This window comes from Chlorocebus sabaeus, chromosome 8, assembly GCF_047675955.1.
Source record: "Chlorocebus sabaeus isolate Y175 chromosome 8, mChlSab1.0.hap1, whole genome shotgun sequence".
NCBI classification, from domain to species: Eukaryota; Metazoa; Chordata; class Mammalia; order Primates; family Cercopithecidae; genus Chlorocebus; species Chlorocebus sabaeus.
Genome location: NC_132911.1, coordinates 42766613 through 42786317, shown reverse-complemented (window position 1 = coordinate 42786317; position 19705 = coordinate 42766613). Strand labels below are relative to the sequence as shown.

At 38.6% G+C, this 19705-nt stretch overlaps 1 protein-coding gene across 4 annotated transcripts in view; it reads right to left on the bottom strand.

The window, feature by feature from the left end:
• Positions 1 to 19705, bottom strand: part of HOOK3 (hook microtubule tethering protein 3) — a 137476-nt gene that overhangs the window by 72621 nt on the left and 45150 nt on the right. For all 4 annotated transcript variants that reach the window (XM_073018060.1, XM_073018059.1, XM_007962356.3 and 1 more), the window contains exons 5-7: positions 18103 to 18235; positions 7840 to 7907; positions 1161 to 1223 (exon numbers count right to left, since the gene is read on the bottom strand). In XM_073018060.1, coding sequence (XP_072874161.1) covers positions 1161 to 1223; positions 7840 to 7907; positions 18103 to 18235 — 264 coding nt within the window. The remainder of the gene's footprint in view (positions 1 to 1160; positions 1224 to 7839; positions 7908 to 18102; positions 18236 to 19705) is intronic.

Sequence of the window (19705 nt, the reverse complement as noted above, 5' to 3'; positions counted from 1 at the left end):
GGTGAAAATTGCAACATGTACAAAGGTTTTTCTGCAAAACATTTTTAAACCATGGGGAGGGAGTGAAAGAAGACAAAGAAAACAAAGATTTCTATTCATGTATTGCGTGAGATGTACAAAACAGCTTGAACACAGAACTTGACAGTGTAATTAACACTTCATTAAGAAGTGATATTTAGACCAGGTGTGGTGGCTCACGCCTGTAATCCCAGCACTTTGGGAGGCTGAGGCTGGTGGATCACAAGGTCAGGAGATCAAGACCATCCTGGCTAACATGGTGAAATCCCGTCTCTACTAAAAATAGAAAAAAAATTAGCTGGGCATGGAGGCAGGCGCCTTTAGTCCCAGCTACTCGGGAGGCTGAAGCAGGAGAATGGTGAAAACCCAGGAGGCGAAGCTTGCAGTGAGCCGAGATAGTGCCACTGCACTCTAGCCTGGGCGACAGACTGAGATTCGGTCTTAAAAAAAAAAAAAAAAAAAAAAAAAAGGAAGCGATATTTAAAAGTACAAAGTGACTTTTCCGTTAAAATCATAAAAAATACATTGCAGGATTCCTTTAAAAATATAGTAGTTCTTCAGAGCATTTAATTATTCACTACTTCACAGAAATGAGGGGTGGGATCAAGAAGACATCTTCAACTGACAAAAGGAAATAAAAGGTAAGAATCTTTTGCATTAGATACAAATCATAAAAATAAATTCATGTCATTTTCCAGGAATCTGACATGTCATTTTTCAAGAAAATGACAACTGTATATTTCATTTTTCTAGCAAATGACATGAATTTATTCTTATGATTCATATAATCATAAGCTGTAACATCTATTGTGTTAAATGTGGCACACTGCTATCACTAACAGAAAAATAAAAATTCATGATTAGAAAACAGGAATCACAATAAACTAAAAAAATTAACCTATTTCAAAGTAGGTTATGCAATGGCACTTTAATTGCAAATGCATTTTATTACAAATTACAAACTTAATTATAAATGTGTAAATTCCATTAGTAAAATAGCTTATGTACTTAAAATTTTAGGTAAAATATAAAGAATTATACCAATATAATCCAAAAGCAATTTTAACCCATTCTTTTCATTAACATCTGAAGCTTATCCTTTTCAACCTTTTCATGAATAAAAACAATGTAAAATTATATACCTGGCGATCAAGGTCAACATAGGCATCATTTCCAGCAGAGACAGGGGATTCTTTACTCATCAGCTGAAATCAAGATTTAAATGACTATAACTATAAGACAAAAAAGACATTCTACATAAAATACTTAACATAAGAAGATTAATACCCAGCCACTATAGAAATATAAAAATTAAAATGAAAACACAGACGTAAAACACTTTGCATTACATTAAAGCTTCTGAGTCTGGAACTTTTTTTGTCCCCACTCCAGAATAATGCCTTCATTTAAAATTAGAGGGCTGGGAGGCAGAGGCGGGCAGATTATGAGGTCAGGAGTTCAAGACCAGCCTGACCAACATGGTGAAACCCGTCTCTACTAAAAATACAAAAATTAGCCAGGCATGGTGGCGCCCACCGGTAATCCTAGCTACTCAGGAGGCTGAGGCAGGAGAATCACTTAAACCTGGGAGGCGGAGGTTACAGTGAGCCGAGATGGCACCATTGCACTCCAGCCTGGGTGACAGGGCAAGATTCCTCTCAAAAAAAAAAAATAATAAAAATAAATAAATAAATAAATAAAATTAGAGGGCTATCAGCACCATAAGACAGGGCAAGAGAAAAAGAAGTAAATAAAATAATAAATTGAATTAGAGATCTAAATCCTGATGCTCTTTTTCATTGCAAGCCTAGTAATAACAATCTAGTATTACTTATTCTTATCACAAAAACAAGTTATTAAAATTAAAATGTGGCTACATACTTAAAAATAGTGGCTTCTCACTAAAAATAGCAATACCATTTATTTCTAAAGAACAAATGTGGACAACATCAGTATTAGCGAAAATTACTGGCTAATGTTTAATGATAACACACACACACTGACGCCCTAACTCTTACGTTGCAAAGAGAGAAGATCCAGAGATCTTCTGGATCTCTCGGGAGAAGGGAACAGAATTCTGGTTATGACAACTGTCAGGGAGAGACTCAAATGGTCCCAGTTGCCTGCTGTTTCCTTCTTATATTCTGTTTTAAAGACAAAAGGGAGAGGGACAATCAGTAATGTGGGGATGTATAACTGGGTGTTGTGGTACACACCCTTTAGTTCCAGCTACTCGGGAGGCTGAGGTGGATGGAATGCTTGAGCCCAGGAGTTGGAGAATACAGTGAACTGTGATCACACCTGTGAATAGCCACTGCACTCTAGCCTGGGCGATGCACTGTTGAGATCTTGTGATTCCAGCAACAGCTCTCAATAAAAATCTAGGTATCCTACTTTGAGCACAACCATCTCTCATCGTAGGCCTCTCATTATATTTTATCTGTTCCTCAACATCAATAAGACTTCTGGGCCCCATCCCTCTGTACTTTCTCCTTGTCTTTCAGTCTTAGCCCACCATTTCACTTTCTTCCTCACTTAGCTCAGACTTGATAGTGAATGTAGTTGATTTCTTCTGCTAACATTGTCTACCATTGTCCCCTCCTTATTTTCGATTCCTAGGTTCATCACTTGTTTAATCAATTATTTTCTCTAGATTTCATGTCTTTCTATGACTTTTGTCAATATTCTCTACTCTCCTCTGACCTCATTTTTTCTGTCAAAATCTCAATCCAAGATTAATCCAGCTACAACTGCCTATACGCTACCTACACCCTGACTGCTAAAGTCACCCCACGGTATAGATGGGGAACTGGTTCTAGGACTCAGGCATATATCAACATGCACACACTCAAGTCCCACAGGCAGCCCTGCAGAACTTCCGAAAAGCTGGTCTCTGTACATGTGAGTTTCACATCCTGCAAAGACAGTATATTCCATCTGTGTTTGGTTGTAAAAAAACCAAAAAACCAAAAAAAACAAAACTGCGCAAAAGTAGACCTGTACAATCCAAACCTGCATAAAATAGACCCATGCTGTTTAAGGGTCAACTGTATTGAGAAGGTAAAAAAATTTAAAAACCACAAAACTGGTGTCATTATTAATAAAGTTTTCAATCTCAACTGGGGCTTCAATGCTACTCAAAAAGCACAGCTGTTTTCCCCAGCCAGCAGCCTCATTTTCATCAGAGATTATTCCACACTGTTCCTGCTTCTCAAACCTCACCAACTCACCCACACTCATCATCAGACTATCTTGCCTTCAGATAAGAATTTCCAATACCCTAATTTACAAACTTAGTGACAGGCATGCCCACCCCTTCCTTTCTTCATTTCTGTTACAACACAAGGGCTCTTCTTCTCACCCAAGGCTAATCCCCAACTGTGCTTTCAACTCCATCTCTTCCAGCATCTCCTATGAGACTTATGCTTTGTGAGGCAAGAGACCATGTCTATCTTTTTCATGGTTGTATCCGTAGTGCTGACTACAGTGCTTGGTACATACTGGGTACTCAATAAGTATTTGCTAAATGAATATGCAAATAATAGACATATTAAAACTCTAATTGGGATTCTATTTTACATACAACTTTATATCTTGTTCTGGTCATTTGACATTTAAAATTTTTTCCTTCTGTCCTAAGATACCCTTTAACACATTTTTATCAACTATGTAATATTCCATCATATGGATGTACCACAATTAAAACACTGGCTTACCAATGGATATACATTGTTTTCACGTTTCTGTTAATATAGAATAGTTTGATAAACATTGTTGTGTCCAGTCTTGGTCTGAGTTTTTAAATAATTCCTTGGGATAGGTTCATAGAAAGTCACTTGGTCACAGATTTAATTTTAAAAAATTCCTGGTTATAGATATACCACCTATTATAGAAAAAATTTAAAATATAGAAAAGGGTAAAGAAAATTCGGGATAGGTTCATAGAAAGAAAGTCACTTGGTCACAGATTTAATTTTAAAAACATTCCTGGTTATACATATACCACCTGTTATTACAGAAAAATTTAAAAATATAGAAAAGGGTAAAGAAAATTCAGCTATTTGGAGAGTTAACATTAAGTAAGTTTATTTGTTTTCCTTCATCTTAATTTTTAACAGAAATGGGATCATATTGTTCATGTGCTTTCTATCTACCTTTTTAAACCTAGTATGACTTTTCCCTTATGTCATTAAATATTTTTCAAAGATATGCTTCAATATCTATGCCAGTATATTGGTATACCATAATTTATTTATCCATTGTCCCACCGCTGGGTAGTTATTTCTAATGCTTTAGTACTAGTAAATAATACTGAAGCACACTATATTGCGGGGATATAGCACAATGGTTGTAGGTATGGGCTCTGCACTCAGATTGCTTAGACCTGAGTACTATCTCAGTCACTACTTCCTGTGTGAACCTGAGCAAGTTATTCAAACTCTCTCAGTTTCTTTTTATAAAATGAAGACAATAATATACACCTCACAGGATTGTAGTGAATTTTCCTTTATACTGTGATAAATATACATGACAAAAATTGCCATTTTAACCATTTTAAGTATAAATTTGGAGGCATTAATTGCAAGTGTACAGAAATTTAAATGGGCTAACAAATGGAAATTGCTTAGTCACAGCCCAATCAAATGCTTGTTATGACCATTATTATGTATCTTTGTATTTTACTTTTTCTTTCTGAGATGGAGTCCCGCACTATCACCCAGGCTGGAGTGCAGTGGCGCAATCTCGGCTCACTACAACCTCCACCTCCCAGGTTCAAGCCATTCTCCAGCCTCCCGAGTAGCTGGGATTACAGGTATGTGCCACCACGTCCGGCTAATATTTCTATTTTGAAAGTAGAGACAGAGTTTCACTATGTTGGCCAGGCTGGTCTTGAACTCCTGACCTCGTGATCCACCCACCTCGACCTCCCAAAGTGTTGGGATTTACAGGTGTCAGCCACCGCGCCTGGCCGTATTTTACATTTTTTTTTTTTTTTTTTTTTTTTTTTTTTAGGATAAATTCCTAAAAGTGGAATTACAGGATCAACTACAGTAAAGCAGAATGGTTGGCGGTCCTCTTATTCTTTTCCCTGCTCTTGCTTAGTAACAGAAGCCTGGAATTTTGGTTGGGTCCTTGACTATCTAGAATAAGGACCCCATTTCCCAGACTCCCCCATGTGGCTAGGTGGGTAATATCTGGCTAACAGGAGTGAGAATTCCTGCAAATTTACTTGTAGGAGGTGGATAAACCTTTCCTCAATCCTTTCTGCTGGCTGGAAATACAAACGTGAAAGCCAGCACTGAACCACTAGCTGGGAATCACGTATTAAGAATGGCACAGCAGCAAGATGGAAGAAAGCTGGGTTCCTGATGACTATAGAGCCTCCACATCAACCCAGGACCACTTGAGAGCAAATTAAACTCATATCTTGGTTGGGTAACTATAGTTTGGTATTTTAACATGACCAGTCTAATCTTATATTATATAAAAGGGGATAACATTTTTAAAAGATACACCAGTTTGCATTCCTGCCATCTGGTGCTGACTGCTAAACTAATGAACTCGTTAAAAACTTTGCGGGGTAATAAAGAATTTCCCTAGAGATAGGAGTCGTCTTTGCTATTCGCAGTGGGCCCCTAGATAGTTTAAGCTAACGAGATGACTCCAGATAGGAGCTGGCCACTCCAGAAAGACCAATCATGTGATCAGAAGGCTGGGGCTTTGTTATCGGCCTGACCTCTGGGAAACAAAGGAGGCTGAAAATTGATTTGGACATCATGGTCACTGATTGAATCAAACATACAGATGTAATGAAACCCCAACAAAGATTCTGGATATAAAGGCTCAGGTAAGCTTCTCTGGTTGGCAATACTCTGCATATTGCTACCATGGGGTGGGGGACAAAAGAAACTGCATTTGGGACCTTCCCTGACCTCACCCTATGCATTTTTTGGTTTAACAGAAACTTAATCCAGAAATGCATTTAATTTTATTTATATCCATTTGCTGTAATAAAGCTGTTATCCTTCCTGACTTCTGTTAGTTGTTCCAGTAAATTACAGAATGTGTGGAGATAGTGGGAATCCTGGAATTTGTAGGCAGTTGGTCAGATGACAGGGTGGACTGGAGACCCCTGAGCCTGGAGCTGGTGTCTGAACTGTGGGCAGTCTGTAGAGAGTGATACCTTTAAATCTGTGAAGTTTGGCCTAACTTTGGGTAGTTGGTGTCAAAAGTCATTGCAAGATTTTTTAAGCACAACTTCATCTTAATTTGCATTTAATTGAATATTTTTCATGTTTTTCTTTTGTATTTTTTTCTTTTTTTTTTTTTTTGAGATGGAGTCTCACTCTGTCACCAGGCTGGAGGACAGTGGTGCGATCTCAGCTCATTCCAACCTCCGCCTCCTAGGTTCAAGCGACTTTCCTGCCTCAGCCTCCCGAGTAGCTGGGACTACAGGCATGTACCACCACACCCAGATAATTTTTGTATTTTTAGTAGAGACGAGGTTTTACCATGTTGGCCAGGATGGTCTCAAACTCTTGACCTTGTGATCCGCCCGCCTTGGCCTCCCAAACTGCTGGGATTACAGGTGTGAGGCCATCGCACCAGCCTGTCTTTTGTATTTTTCTATGTTAGGTGCATATTCATGTCCTGCATACACTTTGTGATTTCCCTTAAGGGTTTCTTCCACTGCTTTTATGATTAAAAACATTCTCACATCCTGAACTTGACCAGCTATTAATCTCTATTTTATTTTTACTTTTACAGTTTTAGGTTTTACATTTAAAACGTAAATATTCATGCAGAAATTGCTTTGGGAATGGCTGGAGGTGAAGATTCATTTTCTACCAAACAGGAAACCACTAGTTAAGTGTGAGGAAGACTGCTGGTTTAAGATAGATATTATTTGGCCAGGCGCCATGGCTCACGCCTGTAATCCTAGCACTTTGGGAGGTTGGGGAGGGTGGATCACCTAAGGTTCAGGAGTTCGAGACCAGCCTGACCAACATGGTAAAACCCTGTCTCTATTAAAAATACAAAAACTAGCCAGGCATGGTGGCATGTGCCTGTAGTTCCAGCTACTCAGGAGGCTGAGACAGGAGAATTGCTTAAACCTGGTGGCAGAGATTGCAGTGAGCCAAGACCACGCCATTGCACTCCAGCCTGGACAACAGAGTGAGACTCGGTCAAATAAATCAATAATAGATATTATTTATTATTAGCTTTAGGAATTAGTCTGCTATTACTATTTCATTAAGGGCACTTTAAAAAATTAGGAATAGTTGGCCGGGCATGGTGGCTCACACCTGTAATCCCAGCACTTTGGGAGGCCAAGACGGGCAGATCACGAGGTCAGGAGATCGAGACCATTCTGGCTAACACGGTGAAACCCCATCTTTACTAAAAATACAAAAAATTAGCCAGGCATGGTGGCACACACCTGTAGTCCCAGCTACTCGGGAGGCTGAGGCAGGAGAATCGCTTGAACCCAGGAGGCGGAAGTTGCAGTGAGCCTAGATCGCACCACTGCACTCTAGCCTGGGTGACAGAGTGAGACTCCGTCTCAAAAAAAAAAAAAAAAATTTTAGGAATAGTTATATATATATCTGCAAAATAAATGTTTAAGATTTAAATAAAATTGGAAAATTTAAATGAGTATGATTTTTTAGAACAAAAACAAGAAAAGTTATATCATAAATGTAAAGTAAAAACTCTTTAAAAATGAGGAAAATCTCTTTCAAATTTTTCTACTTGTATTATTTATACTCACGTTCACTCCTTTAATTTTTCATAAACTATAAGCATGAAGCTCCAACATACCTCTTGAATGGCTGTCATGACAACATGTTGAACAGACTCCTCCATCATCATAATGGCTTGGATGTACTCTGAAAACAAGAACAATCTGGAATGTCACTGTTCAAGTTAAACATGGTCAAGGCAGTTAAGGCTCATACTTCATAAATCCTTATAAGTCGTTCCCCTGTGTTTTGATTCTTCCTAGGAATCCCACATACACCATTAAATGTATTGGTCAAGTCCGAAAATCACACTATTCCTTAAGATCTTTGCTTTCCCTTTCAACATTCCTTCTAAAGTTGGGGCTATAGCTACAGGTCACGACAATGGAATATTGGCATGAGTACGTGCCAATGTAAAACGATGAAATGGTAAAGCCTGAAACCAGGATGGAAAAAACTCCGTATTTTTTTTTCTAACATCTAAAAATTACCTTTCACATTACTCTTTGCTATACAGTTAAAAAAAAAACCTGAATTCTGTGCTTTATTTTTTATGTGACATCAACGTGCTGCATTAATTTCTGCCTTAATATTTCCTTTTTTTTTTTTTTGAGATGGAATCTCACTCTGTTGCCAAGCTGGAGTACAGTGGTGCAATCTTGCCTCACTGCAACCTCCGCCTCCCGGGTTCACTCAATTCTCCTGCCTCAGCCTCCCAAGTAGCTGGGACTACAGGCATGTGCCACCACGCCCAACTACTTTTTGTATTTTTAGTAGAGACCTGGTTTCACCATGTTGGCCAGGATGGTCTCGATCTCTTGACCTCATGATCCGCCCGCCTCGGTCTCCTAAAGTGCTGGGATTACAGGTGTGAGCCACCGTGCCCAGCCTGCTTTAATATTTTCTTCAACAGCAAATAAAAAAAATGAAACTGAGAGCTGCTTAGGACAAAGAATTGAGATGAATTTAACATACAAATTGATACCATAGTTAAACAAATATTGTATAATCCCAGGCTTTAAAATAATTATTGACTGGTCTAAGGGTAGTGAGTTATCACAATTGACTGTTCACGGTTACAGATGAACTCCTTGTTCTACTACTTCCCCCTTCTCACTAAGGCACTTGAACAGTCAAACACAAAAAATAAAATGATCCACACCTCCAATAAGCTAAAGCAGCAACTTCATCAAATTCATCCTCACTACTGCCAAAAAATAGAAAGATCTCTTTGTTATTAGTAATGACAAACCTGAAAATAATTTCTTGCCTTCTAAAAAAGCCCCGGAAGCAGTTTTCATTTCTGAATCCAACAATGGATTACAAAAGTGATATTAAGGATAAAAAGGCAATAGCCCAGGTGGACTCCAACAAATACGGTAAATATGTTGCAGTAAGAAACACGTAAAAAAGTAAAGTAATTAGGAAATTTTAGGCTCAACGTACCTCTCCAACCCCATACATCCAAACAACGTACACAATAAAACCTCACTCCTTGAGGGATCTTACCATGAAAGACCCCTCAAGAGTACTTTGATAGTTTCAAAGTACTCTTTTGACAAGAGATTCATGTAGTTGAAATGACAATTGTAATCCTCTACCCAATAGAGGATTTAAAATAAATGAGGTATTTTTACAATACTATTAAATTATGACTTCTGGTTAATGCTAAAGCTTTAGTTTATCAGAAACATGTTTTTAAGGAAGCATTGTCCTAAGGCTACTTGTACCCAATCGTTTGGTTGTAAGTACAAACATACATAACACGACTAAATCATAGGCATTGTTCTTAGGCCAACAATAGGAATATCATAACTTAATCACTATTTAGTAAAAAAAGAATTCCTTTAGTCTGAGCTCAATTTTTAGTTTTGTTTTCTTAATGAGAATCACCCTATGAGTGTTGGAATACAGAAAGGGAGATTTTAGATGCCCTGTTCAAAAGTATCGAACACAGAATTCAAAGGCTATGAAGAAACCAGCACAGGTAGGATGATTAAACAGCTCTAAAAGTGACACTGTGAACATGGAAGAGAAGCAGCAGCGGCACTGATAATGGGGAAGGAGAATTTAATGACAGCCTGTTGAAAGTGAAGGAAATAACAGTGGACTCGAAGGGTGAGGGGTTAGTAGGTGTGAGAGGGGAAGCGTTAGTTAAGAAGCGGTGTTGCCACGTCAAGGCCCTTCCCCGCGAACACCGTAAAATGCTAAATGATAAAATGATGATGAGAACTAAATTACAGTACAGTTTTTTAAATAAAAAAATTTGTGAATCTTTAAAAGTCCAAAATACAAATGATATGATATTACTGGGTGTGTGTCTATGAGGCAATGCTGGAAAATGAGGTGTGCTATGTGAGGCAGCTTATCCTGAAGGCTTCACTGTCTAAAATTCACAGCATAGTTTATCACAGGGAATATTAAGTTTAAATGTGGAAGAAACATGAGTTTTTGTCCTTGTCTAGCCTCTCACAGGTAGGAAGTATTGGGCAAGTCACATAACACTTAAGAGTCCCAGCTTCCTGGTCTGTAAAAAGCATTTTTAGGTACCAGACAGAAGGAAGATAATAAATAACAATTATCATTAGTGTGTCTTATACTACTAATCTTTGTTTTTTCAAATTTACCACCATTTTATTTGCCCCAATTTGAGAAGTAAGATAGCCAAGACAAATGTGCACTGAGTCAACATCCCCAACAGATGCTCCTCACAACTTCTAATTAGCAAACACATTTAAACATAAGCCCCTTTTAATCTGTACAGTGTTTTATGGAGTACAAAGCACACACACACACAATTTCATTCACTCTTCATGACAACCAGCTTTTACATCCTTATTGTGCAGACAAAGACACAGGTTAAGTATCTCATCCCAAGTGAGTCAGGCAGTAAACAGCAGAACTGCTTTAGTGAGTTTTATGTTATATACCATAAATATGCAGTGACAGCTAATATTTAACCACTCAGACACTCATGTACTTGATTCATAGCACTCTACTGTGTTCCTGAGAGCAGAGGATGTCCTGAATCTAGACAAATGAGATGTTAAAATTTTGTTCAATAAGTTTCCATTATTTACACAATTTTGGGGGGAACTCAATCTAGGTGTTCCTACAGAAAATTTGTTCTGAGTGAGAACTTCAAAAAGTATTATAATTGACTATCTTCTTTCCCATTGGAATATGCATATAGGTAACACTTCTGTCTTTTCCTAGTCCTATTCTGTAGTAAATATAATTAGCTGACTCTCAACAGTTATGCACTTCCAAAGACCCCTACATATTAAGGAGAATTCCAGAAGTCAATGAATTTCCTAAAAGGATCAACTTTAATTAAATAATTTCTATTCCTACCTTAAAATCAAAGCATCTACTCAGAGATTTAATGTCTCAAATCTTATGTATATGAATCTCCTAATCTATGACAGAAAACTTGTTAGACACTTCAGGAATATACATAGATCACAATTTCAGAAAATTCCATATTTAATTCTTGAGTTAAACTGAATAAGCAAACTAAAATTTACTATAAGAAAATGGTGGCTGGGTGCGGTGGCTCACGCCTGTAATCCCAGCACTCTGGGAGGCCAAGGCAGGCGGATCATGAAGTCAGGAGTTCGAGACCAGCCTAACCAACATGGGGAAACCCCGTCTCCACTAAAAATACAAAAATTAGCCAGGCGTGGTGGTGCGCGCACCTGTAATCCCAGCTACTCAGGAGGCTGGGGCAGGAGAATTGCTTGAACCTCGGAGGCAGAGGTTGCAGTGGGCAAAGATTACACCACTGTACTTCAGCCTAGGTGACAGACTGAGAATCCGTCCCCCGCCCCGCCCAAAAAAAAGAAAGAAAGAAAACGGTATGATAAAATAGGAATGGGGCTAGATAGAGAAATACATTGTTTTAAAAAATACTGAATTAGAGACCAATAAAAGTAGTCATAGCTTCAAGAAAATAATGCTGTCTATTTTTAAACATACCACGGAACACCAAAAAAGTACAAACAACAAGTTAATAGAAATCTGCTTTGCACTACAAGGGGTAAAGGGTGCGGAAACAAGAAAAAAGCCTTTGGGCTTAAAAAAAAATCCATCATCTTCAACATAAGTAATAGTTACATACTGTGCTGTCATCACTTATAATAGCCCCTATCTCTTGCCTAATTTTCCTTCATCCTTTTCTCACTATACCCCAATTATAGTTTGGCGGGTTTTCTAATTCCTCAGAGATAACCTAGGTCTTTCCTACATTCAGTTTCCACTATTTACATTACTCTTAACCCACTGTCTTCCACAGTTTTACTTAAATAACTTCCCTGACCCCAAACCCAGGCTATCTCCCTTTAAGCTGTAGCTGCGGAACACTCACCTCTGCGCTCACCATACAGGTTATCTGTGGCATTATTTAATGTCCTTCCACTCAAGTTCCTCCAGGGCAAGCACTTGTCTGTTCTGTCTAATACTGTGTTCCTAGCCCCTAATGTAATGTATAAGTTCAATATTTGTGAAATAAATTGAATATAGAAGAAAAAATGAATGTAAGGTAAAACTGATCTGCTTTATTGCATAAATTTGAACTGCAGCTTTTAGAAAACAAGTGATTTCTATGCAAATCAGTAGTTGTCAATAGAGGAAAAAAGCTATTTAAGATTAGATAAGCAGTTTGGAAGAACTATAAAAAGATATTAATTACATTATTATCTATATATCAAGACTGGTCTTCAAGTAGCTTCAACAAAGTGCAAATCTGTCAACTTGGACTTGCTGTACACATAAAACTACATTTAATTAACAAAATCTGTAAATTAAAAGTTAACTTACTGAGAATAGCCTTCTCTAATTCTACTTTAGTGGTTTTACTAATTTACATTCCATTTATTGATAAAATAAATATAATCATTGCACACCACCTAATGACATTTAAAAAACTGTGGCTACTGCCGGGCGCAATGGCTCACGCCTGTAATCCCAGGACTTTGGGAGGCCGAGGTGGGTAGATCATGAGGTCAGGAGATCGAGGCCATCCTGGCTAACACAGTGAAACCCCGTCTCTACTGAAAATATACAAAATTAGTCGGGCGTGGTGGCGGGCGCCTGTAGTCCCAGCTACTCTGGAGGCTGAGGCAGAAGAATGGCGTGAAACCAGGAGGTGGAGCTTGCAGTGAGCTGAGACTGCGCCACTGCACTCCAGCCTGGGCAACAGAGCGAGACTCCGTCTCAAAAAAAAAAAAAAAAAAACCAAAAAAGCAAACAAACAAAAATTGTGGCTACCTGAAAGTTCACAAAAACACACAATAAAACAATTGAACAAAAATGTTTTAAAATACTATATATAGGCTGGGGTGGTGGCCCATGCCTGCAATCCTAGTGCTTTGGGAGGCTGAGGTGCATGGAGTCAGGAGTTCGAGACCAGCCTGACCAACATGATTAAACGCTGTTTCTACTAAAAATACAAAACATTAGCCAGGCATGATGGTGCACGTCTGTAATCCCAGCTACTCAAGAGGCTGAGGCAGGAGAATCGCTTGAATCCAGGAGGCGGAGGTTGCAGTGAGCTGAGATCATGAAACTGCACTCCAGCCTGGGCAACAGAGCAAGACTCCATCTCGAAAAAATAAAATAGAATAAAATATTATATGTAAAACTTATAATGTGTTCACGTTTCCTAGTAATAACTAATGTTTTGTGAACCACTACTATGTGCAAGACACTGTACTGTTCTATATACGCGATCTTATTTAGTTTCCACAATAACCTTAGGAGGTAGGTACTATACTGAATCTCTATTTTACTAAAAAACTAAAATACAGAGATTAAGTGATCTACTCAATGTCCTTCAGATTGTCTGCAAGAGGTGGAAACGAGTGGAAATTCACGGGTTGAGGCACACTGCAGCTCATGCTCTTAATCTTGTACTTCAATGTAATAACAATGATATAATATATTGGGTCATTTCAGCTCTGGGAGCTTAAAATGGGGTATTTTAGATTGCAATACAAAGGACATGGGAAAAAATAAAAGACAGTTTTCAGATTTACACGCTTAGTGAGAAATTTTTCTAGCAGTGATAGATACTATTAATTTATTTTATTATTTTTTTCTGAGAAAAAGTCTTGATCTGTCACCCAGGCTAAAGTGCAGTGGCGCGATCTTGGCTCACTGCAACCTCCACCTCCCAGGCTTAAGTGATTTTCCTGCCTCAGCCTCCCGATTAGCTGGGATTACAGGCGCCCAATAAGGCGTCCGGCTAATTTTTGTATTTTTAGTAGAGATGGGGTTTCACCATCTTGGCCAGGCTGGTCTCAAACTCCTAACCTCGTGATCCACCTGCCTCAGCCTCCCAAAGTGCTGTGATTACAGACCTGAGCCACTGAGCCTGCCCCCATTAATTTTACAAGCCTGTTTATCGATGTGAAAATTAATCCCAAGGTTTTCCAGGTTTTTCAGGGTTTTCTTGCCAGAGTATGTGAATACAAAATATCCTGTGGTATTCCTTTTCTCTTTTTTTGAGACATGGTCTTGCTCTGTCGCCCAGGCTGGAGTGCAGTGGTGTGATCTTGGCTCACTGCAACCTCCGCCTCCCAGGTTCAAGTGATTCTCATGCCTCAGACACCTGAGTAGCTGGGATAAAAGGAGTGTGCCTCCACACTCAGCTTATTTTTTTTTTTTCCTTTTTTTTCTAGTAGCGACGAGGTTTCACCATATTGGCCAGGCTGGTCTCCAACTCCTGGCCTCAAGTGATCCGCCCACAGTGGCCTCCCAAAGTGCTGGGATTACATGCATGAGCTACCGTACCCGGCCTCCTATGGTATTTCTAAAAGTTGTACAATTATTTAAAAATAAATTAAACAATTTTGATATACATAATACTATTCTTTCCTTTAAAAGACAGTCAAGGCAACATCTAAAATATAAGTCAGGGAGTAATTTCTTTTCTATTTATTATTATACTTTAAGTTCTAGGGTACATGTGCACAACGTGCAGGTTTGTTACATACGTATACATGTGCCACGTTGGTGTGCTGCACCCATTAACTCGTCATTTACATTAGGTAGATCTCCTAATGCTGTCCCTCCCCTCTCCCCCTACCCCACAACAGGCCCCAGTGTGTGATGTTCCCCTTCCTGTGTCAAAGTGTTCTCATTGTTCAATTCCCACCTATGAGTGAGAACACGTGGTATTTGGTTTTTTCTCTTTGAGATAGTTTGCTGAGAATGATGGTTTCCAGCTTCATCCATGTCCCTACAAAGGACATGAACTCATCATTTTTTATGGCTGCGTAGTATTCCACGGTGTATATGTACCACATTTTCTTAATCCAGTCTATCATTGTTGGACATTTGGGTTGGTTCCAAGTCTTTGCTATTGTGAATAGTGCCGCAATAAACATACCTGTGCATGTCTTTACAGCAGCATGATTTATAATCCTTTGGGTATTTACCCAGTAATGGGATGGCTGGGTCAAATGGTATTTCCAGTTCTAGATCCCTGAGGAATCGCCACACTGTCTTCCACAATGGTTGAACTAGTTTACAGTACCACCAACAGTGTAAAAGTGTCCCGATTTCTCCACATCCTCTCCAGCACCTGTGGTTTCCTTTTTAATGATCGCCATTCTAACCAGTGTGAGATGGTATCTCATTGTGGTTTTGAGTTGCATTTCTCTGATGACCAGTGATGATGAGCATCTTTTCATGTGTCTGTTGGCTGCATAAATGTCTTCTTTTGAGAAGTGTCTGTGCATATCCTTCGCCCACTTGTTGATGGGGTTGTTTTTTTCTTGTAAATTTGTTTGAGTTCTTTATAGATTCTGGATATTAGCCCTTTGTCAGAGGAGTAGATTGCAAAATTTTTCTCCCATTCTGTAGGTTGCCTGTTCACTCTGATGGTAGTTTCTTTTGCTGTGCAGAAGCTCTTTAGTTTAATTAGATCCCATTTCTCAATTTTGGCTTTTGTTGCCATTGCTTTTGGTGTTTCAGACATGAAGTCCTTGCCCATGCCTATGACCTGAATGGTATTGCCTAGATTTTCTTCTAGGGTTTTTATGGTTTAGGTCTAACATTTGTCTTTAATCCATCTTGAATTAATTTTTGTGTAAGGTGCAAGGAAGGGATCCAGTTTCAGCTTTCTACATATGCCTAGCCAGTATTCCCAGCACCATTTGTTAAACTGGGAATCCTTTCACCATTTCTTGTTTTTGTCAGGATCCCACAGAAATACAAACTACCATCAGAGAATACGATAAACACCTCTATGCATATGCAAATAAACTAGAAAATCTAGAAGAAACAGATAAATTCCTCGACACACACACCCTCCCAAGACTAATCCAGGAAGAGGTTGAATCACTGAATAGACCAATAACAGGCTCTGAAATTGAGGCAATAATTAATAGTCTACCAACCAAAAAAAGTCCAGGACCAGATGGATTCACAGCTGAATTCTACCAGAGGTACAAGGAGGAGTTGGTACCATTCCTTCTGAAACTATTCCAATCGATAGAAAAAGAGGGAATCCTCCCTAACTCATTTTATGAGGCCAGCATCATTCTGATACCAAAGCCTGGCAGAGACACAACCAAAAAGAGAATTTTAGACCAATATCCCTGATGAACATCGATGCAAAAATCCTCAACAAAATACTGGCAACCGAATCCAGCAACACGTCAAAAAGCTTATCCACTATGATCAAGTGGGCTTCATCCCTGGGATGCAAGGGTGGTTCAACATATGCAAATCAATAAACATAATCCAGCATATAAACAGAACCAACGACAAAAATCACATGATTATCTCAATAGATACAGAAAAGGCCTTTGACAAAATTCAGCAGCCCTTCATGCTAAAAACTCTCATTAAATTAGGTATTGATGGGACATATCTCAAAATAATAAGAGCTATTTATGACAAACCCACAGCCAATATCATACTGAATAGGCAAAAACTGGAAGCATTCCCTTTAAAGACTGGCACAAGACAGGGATGCCCTCTCTTACCACTCCTATTCAACATAGTGTTGGAAGTTCTGGCCAGGGCATTCAGGCATGAGAAAGAAAAAAAGGGTATTCAATTTGGAAAAGAGGAAGGCAAATGGTCCCTATTTGCAGATGACATGATTGTATATCTAGAAAACCCCATCGTCTTAGCCCAAAATCTCCTTAAGCTGATAAGCAACTTCAGCAAAGTCTCAGGATATAAAATCAATGTGCAAAAATCACAAGCATTCCTATACAAAAATAAAGACAAACAGAGAGCCAAATCATGAGTGAACTCCCATTCACAACTGCTTCAAGAGAATAAAATACCTAGGAATCGAATTTACAAGGGATGAGAAGGACCTCTTCAAGGAGAACTACAAACCACTGCTCAACAAAATGAAAGAGAATACAAATGAATGGAAGTACATTCCATGCTCATGGATAGGAAGAATCAATATTATGAAAATGGCCATACTGCCCAAGGTAATTTATAGATTCAATGCCATCCCCATCAAGCTACCAATGACTTTCTTCACAGAATTGGAAAAAACTACTTTAAAGTTCATATGGAACCAAAAAAAGAGCCCACATTGCCAAGTCAATCCTAAGCCAAAAGAACAAAGCTGGAGCCAAAAGAACAAAAGAACAAAGCACGTATCACGCTACCTGACTTCAAACTATACTACAAGGCTACAGTAACCAAAACAGCATGGTACTGGTACCAAAACAGAGATACAGACCAATGGAACAGAACAGAGCCCTCAGAAATAACACCACACATCTACAACTATCTGATCTTTGTCAGGGAGTAATTTCTTAAGGAAAAGTATGTACCAGATTTTGGGTTAGGAAACCCAATTCAAAATTTCTTTTTATTATTTAAACATTGCATATAATGATACTCTTCCCTCTCTTTTTCCCCACAGCAGAGGCAAACTTGCAAATGTTTTCCAAATACAATATGCCTAAAAAAAGAAAAGGAAAACCTGAAGGCATCTGTTACAGATATATGTTGGGAAAGCAGACCTGAATATCTATTAAACTGCTGTATGTCTCTGCTCATTTTTTCCAGATTAGGTAGATGTTGTCAATTTACCAGCAAATTTCACTGCATTCAGTGTCATTATCTACTCAAGGAATTGTGTGGTATTGTACAAAGGAAAAAATATCACCCAATCAAATTTATTTTAATGTGCAAAATTCATTTAAGCTTAAAAACAAATTACTAGTAAAACTGTAGAAAAAGGCATTCTTTGGGGGTGGTCTTAAACAGATGTTACTGTTGGTACTGGTGATTTATATATAAAATATACAATATACAATACTTTCCTTATTTTAAATGCAAACATGAACTTGAAACAAATTACCTTGCTTCTGTTCACAGTTCACAGCACAGCCTAAGATGAGCTGAAGCATCCTTCCAAGCTCTGCTGCATCAGAATGCTCCCCAATAAGGTTGACATCAGGAAGGGTAAAGTCATTAATTTGCTGTCCTAAAATCTGAATGGAGATAAAAGGATTATAATTGCATTTACATTTATATGACCAAAAAAAAAAAAAAAAAAAAAAAAACTTGATCAAGGTTAGTTTGTTTTACCAGAAACTCATTGCCAAGGACAGAATTATTATGTTCCATTTCACTCCCAATTTCTATTTTTACCTACCATACCCTAAATTATAACTATCTTGAGTTACAGCAACTTAGTTCCTAGTCTGGTATGTGGCATGTACATCGAGATAAAAAACAAAACAAAACTGAGTACTCCAAGAAGAAAGGTGTGTATATTCTTTGAAGAAGTAGACCTAGAGAGGTTAAGAACTAGGAGGAACCAGAAAGACCTGAGATTAAATATAAATTCATGTGCCCAACAGTAAGATTCTTACTAGTCACCTTCACTCCATTTGATTGCCAAAACACTGGCAGCAAAATACGTATGTCAGGGAGGAGCATGAAGGATTTCTTTATAGGGAAACTGACTGTTCCCACATGAAATGATTCATATGCAGACAAATGGGCAGGTCTCTGCCTGACAATCCTACAGTGAAATGTACCACTCAAAAAGCACCCCCAACTCAGATTCCAATCAGTTTTCGATAGTGGTTTACTTTTAAATGTCAACAAACAACTAAGGACCATTAAAATATTTGAGGCATTTCCAACATCAAAAATAGACAAAAACAATGAAAGCAAACTCAGAGAAAAGCAAATAATGCAGCAAATGAAGAAAATAAAATTTTAAACATCCTATAACTAGATGTACACACAGGTGGTAAAACTATCAACACAAACAAGAAAATAATTATTTAAAAACCTGGGAATCATGGTTTTCCCTGGATAGGAGGTGAGGAAAGAGGTTGTGATCAAGAAGGTAAACACAAGCCCTGGTAGGTGCTGGTGACATTCAACTGACCTATGTCACATGGCTGCTCACTTCACAATTACCTTTAAAATGTACATGTACATACAGTATGCTTTTCTGAATGTATGTTTATTCTACACTGAAAAACTACTGGGGGTTTTGGAGGAGTGGGACTGGTATTTTATTTTTTATTTCTTTTTTATTTTTTTGAGACTGAGTTTTGATCTTGTTGCTGGAGTGCAATGGCATGATCTTGGCTCACTGCAACCTCCCAGGTTCAAGTGATTCTCCTGCCTCAGCCTCCCGAGAAGCTGGGATTACAGGCGTGTGCCACCACACCCAGCTAACTTTGTATTTTTAGTAGAGATGGGATTTCACCATGTAGGTCAGGCTGGTCTCGAACTCCTGACCTCAAGTAATCCACCTGCCTGGCCTCCCAAAGTGCTGAGATTACAGGCGTGAGCCATCACACCTGACCAAGGGATTGGTATTTTAGATGGATGGTCAAAGAAGCCCTCTATGCTAAGTTTAAAACTGAGCAGAATCCTGGAATGAAGAGGCAGACCATACAGTTACAGGTGGGGGGATGCAAGACAGAGGTTACGACGGG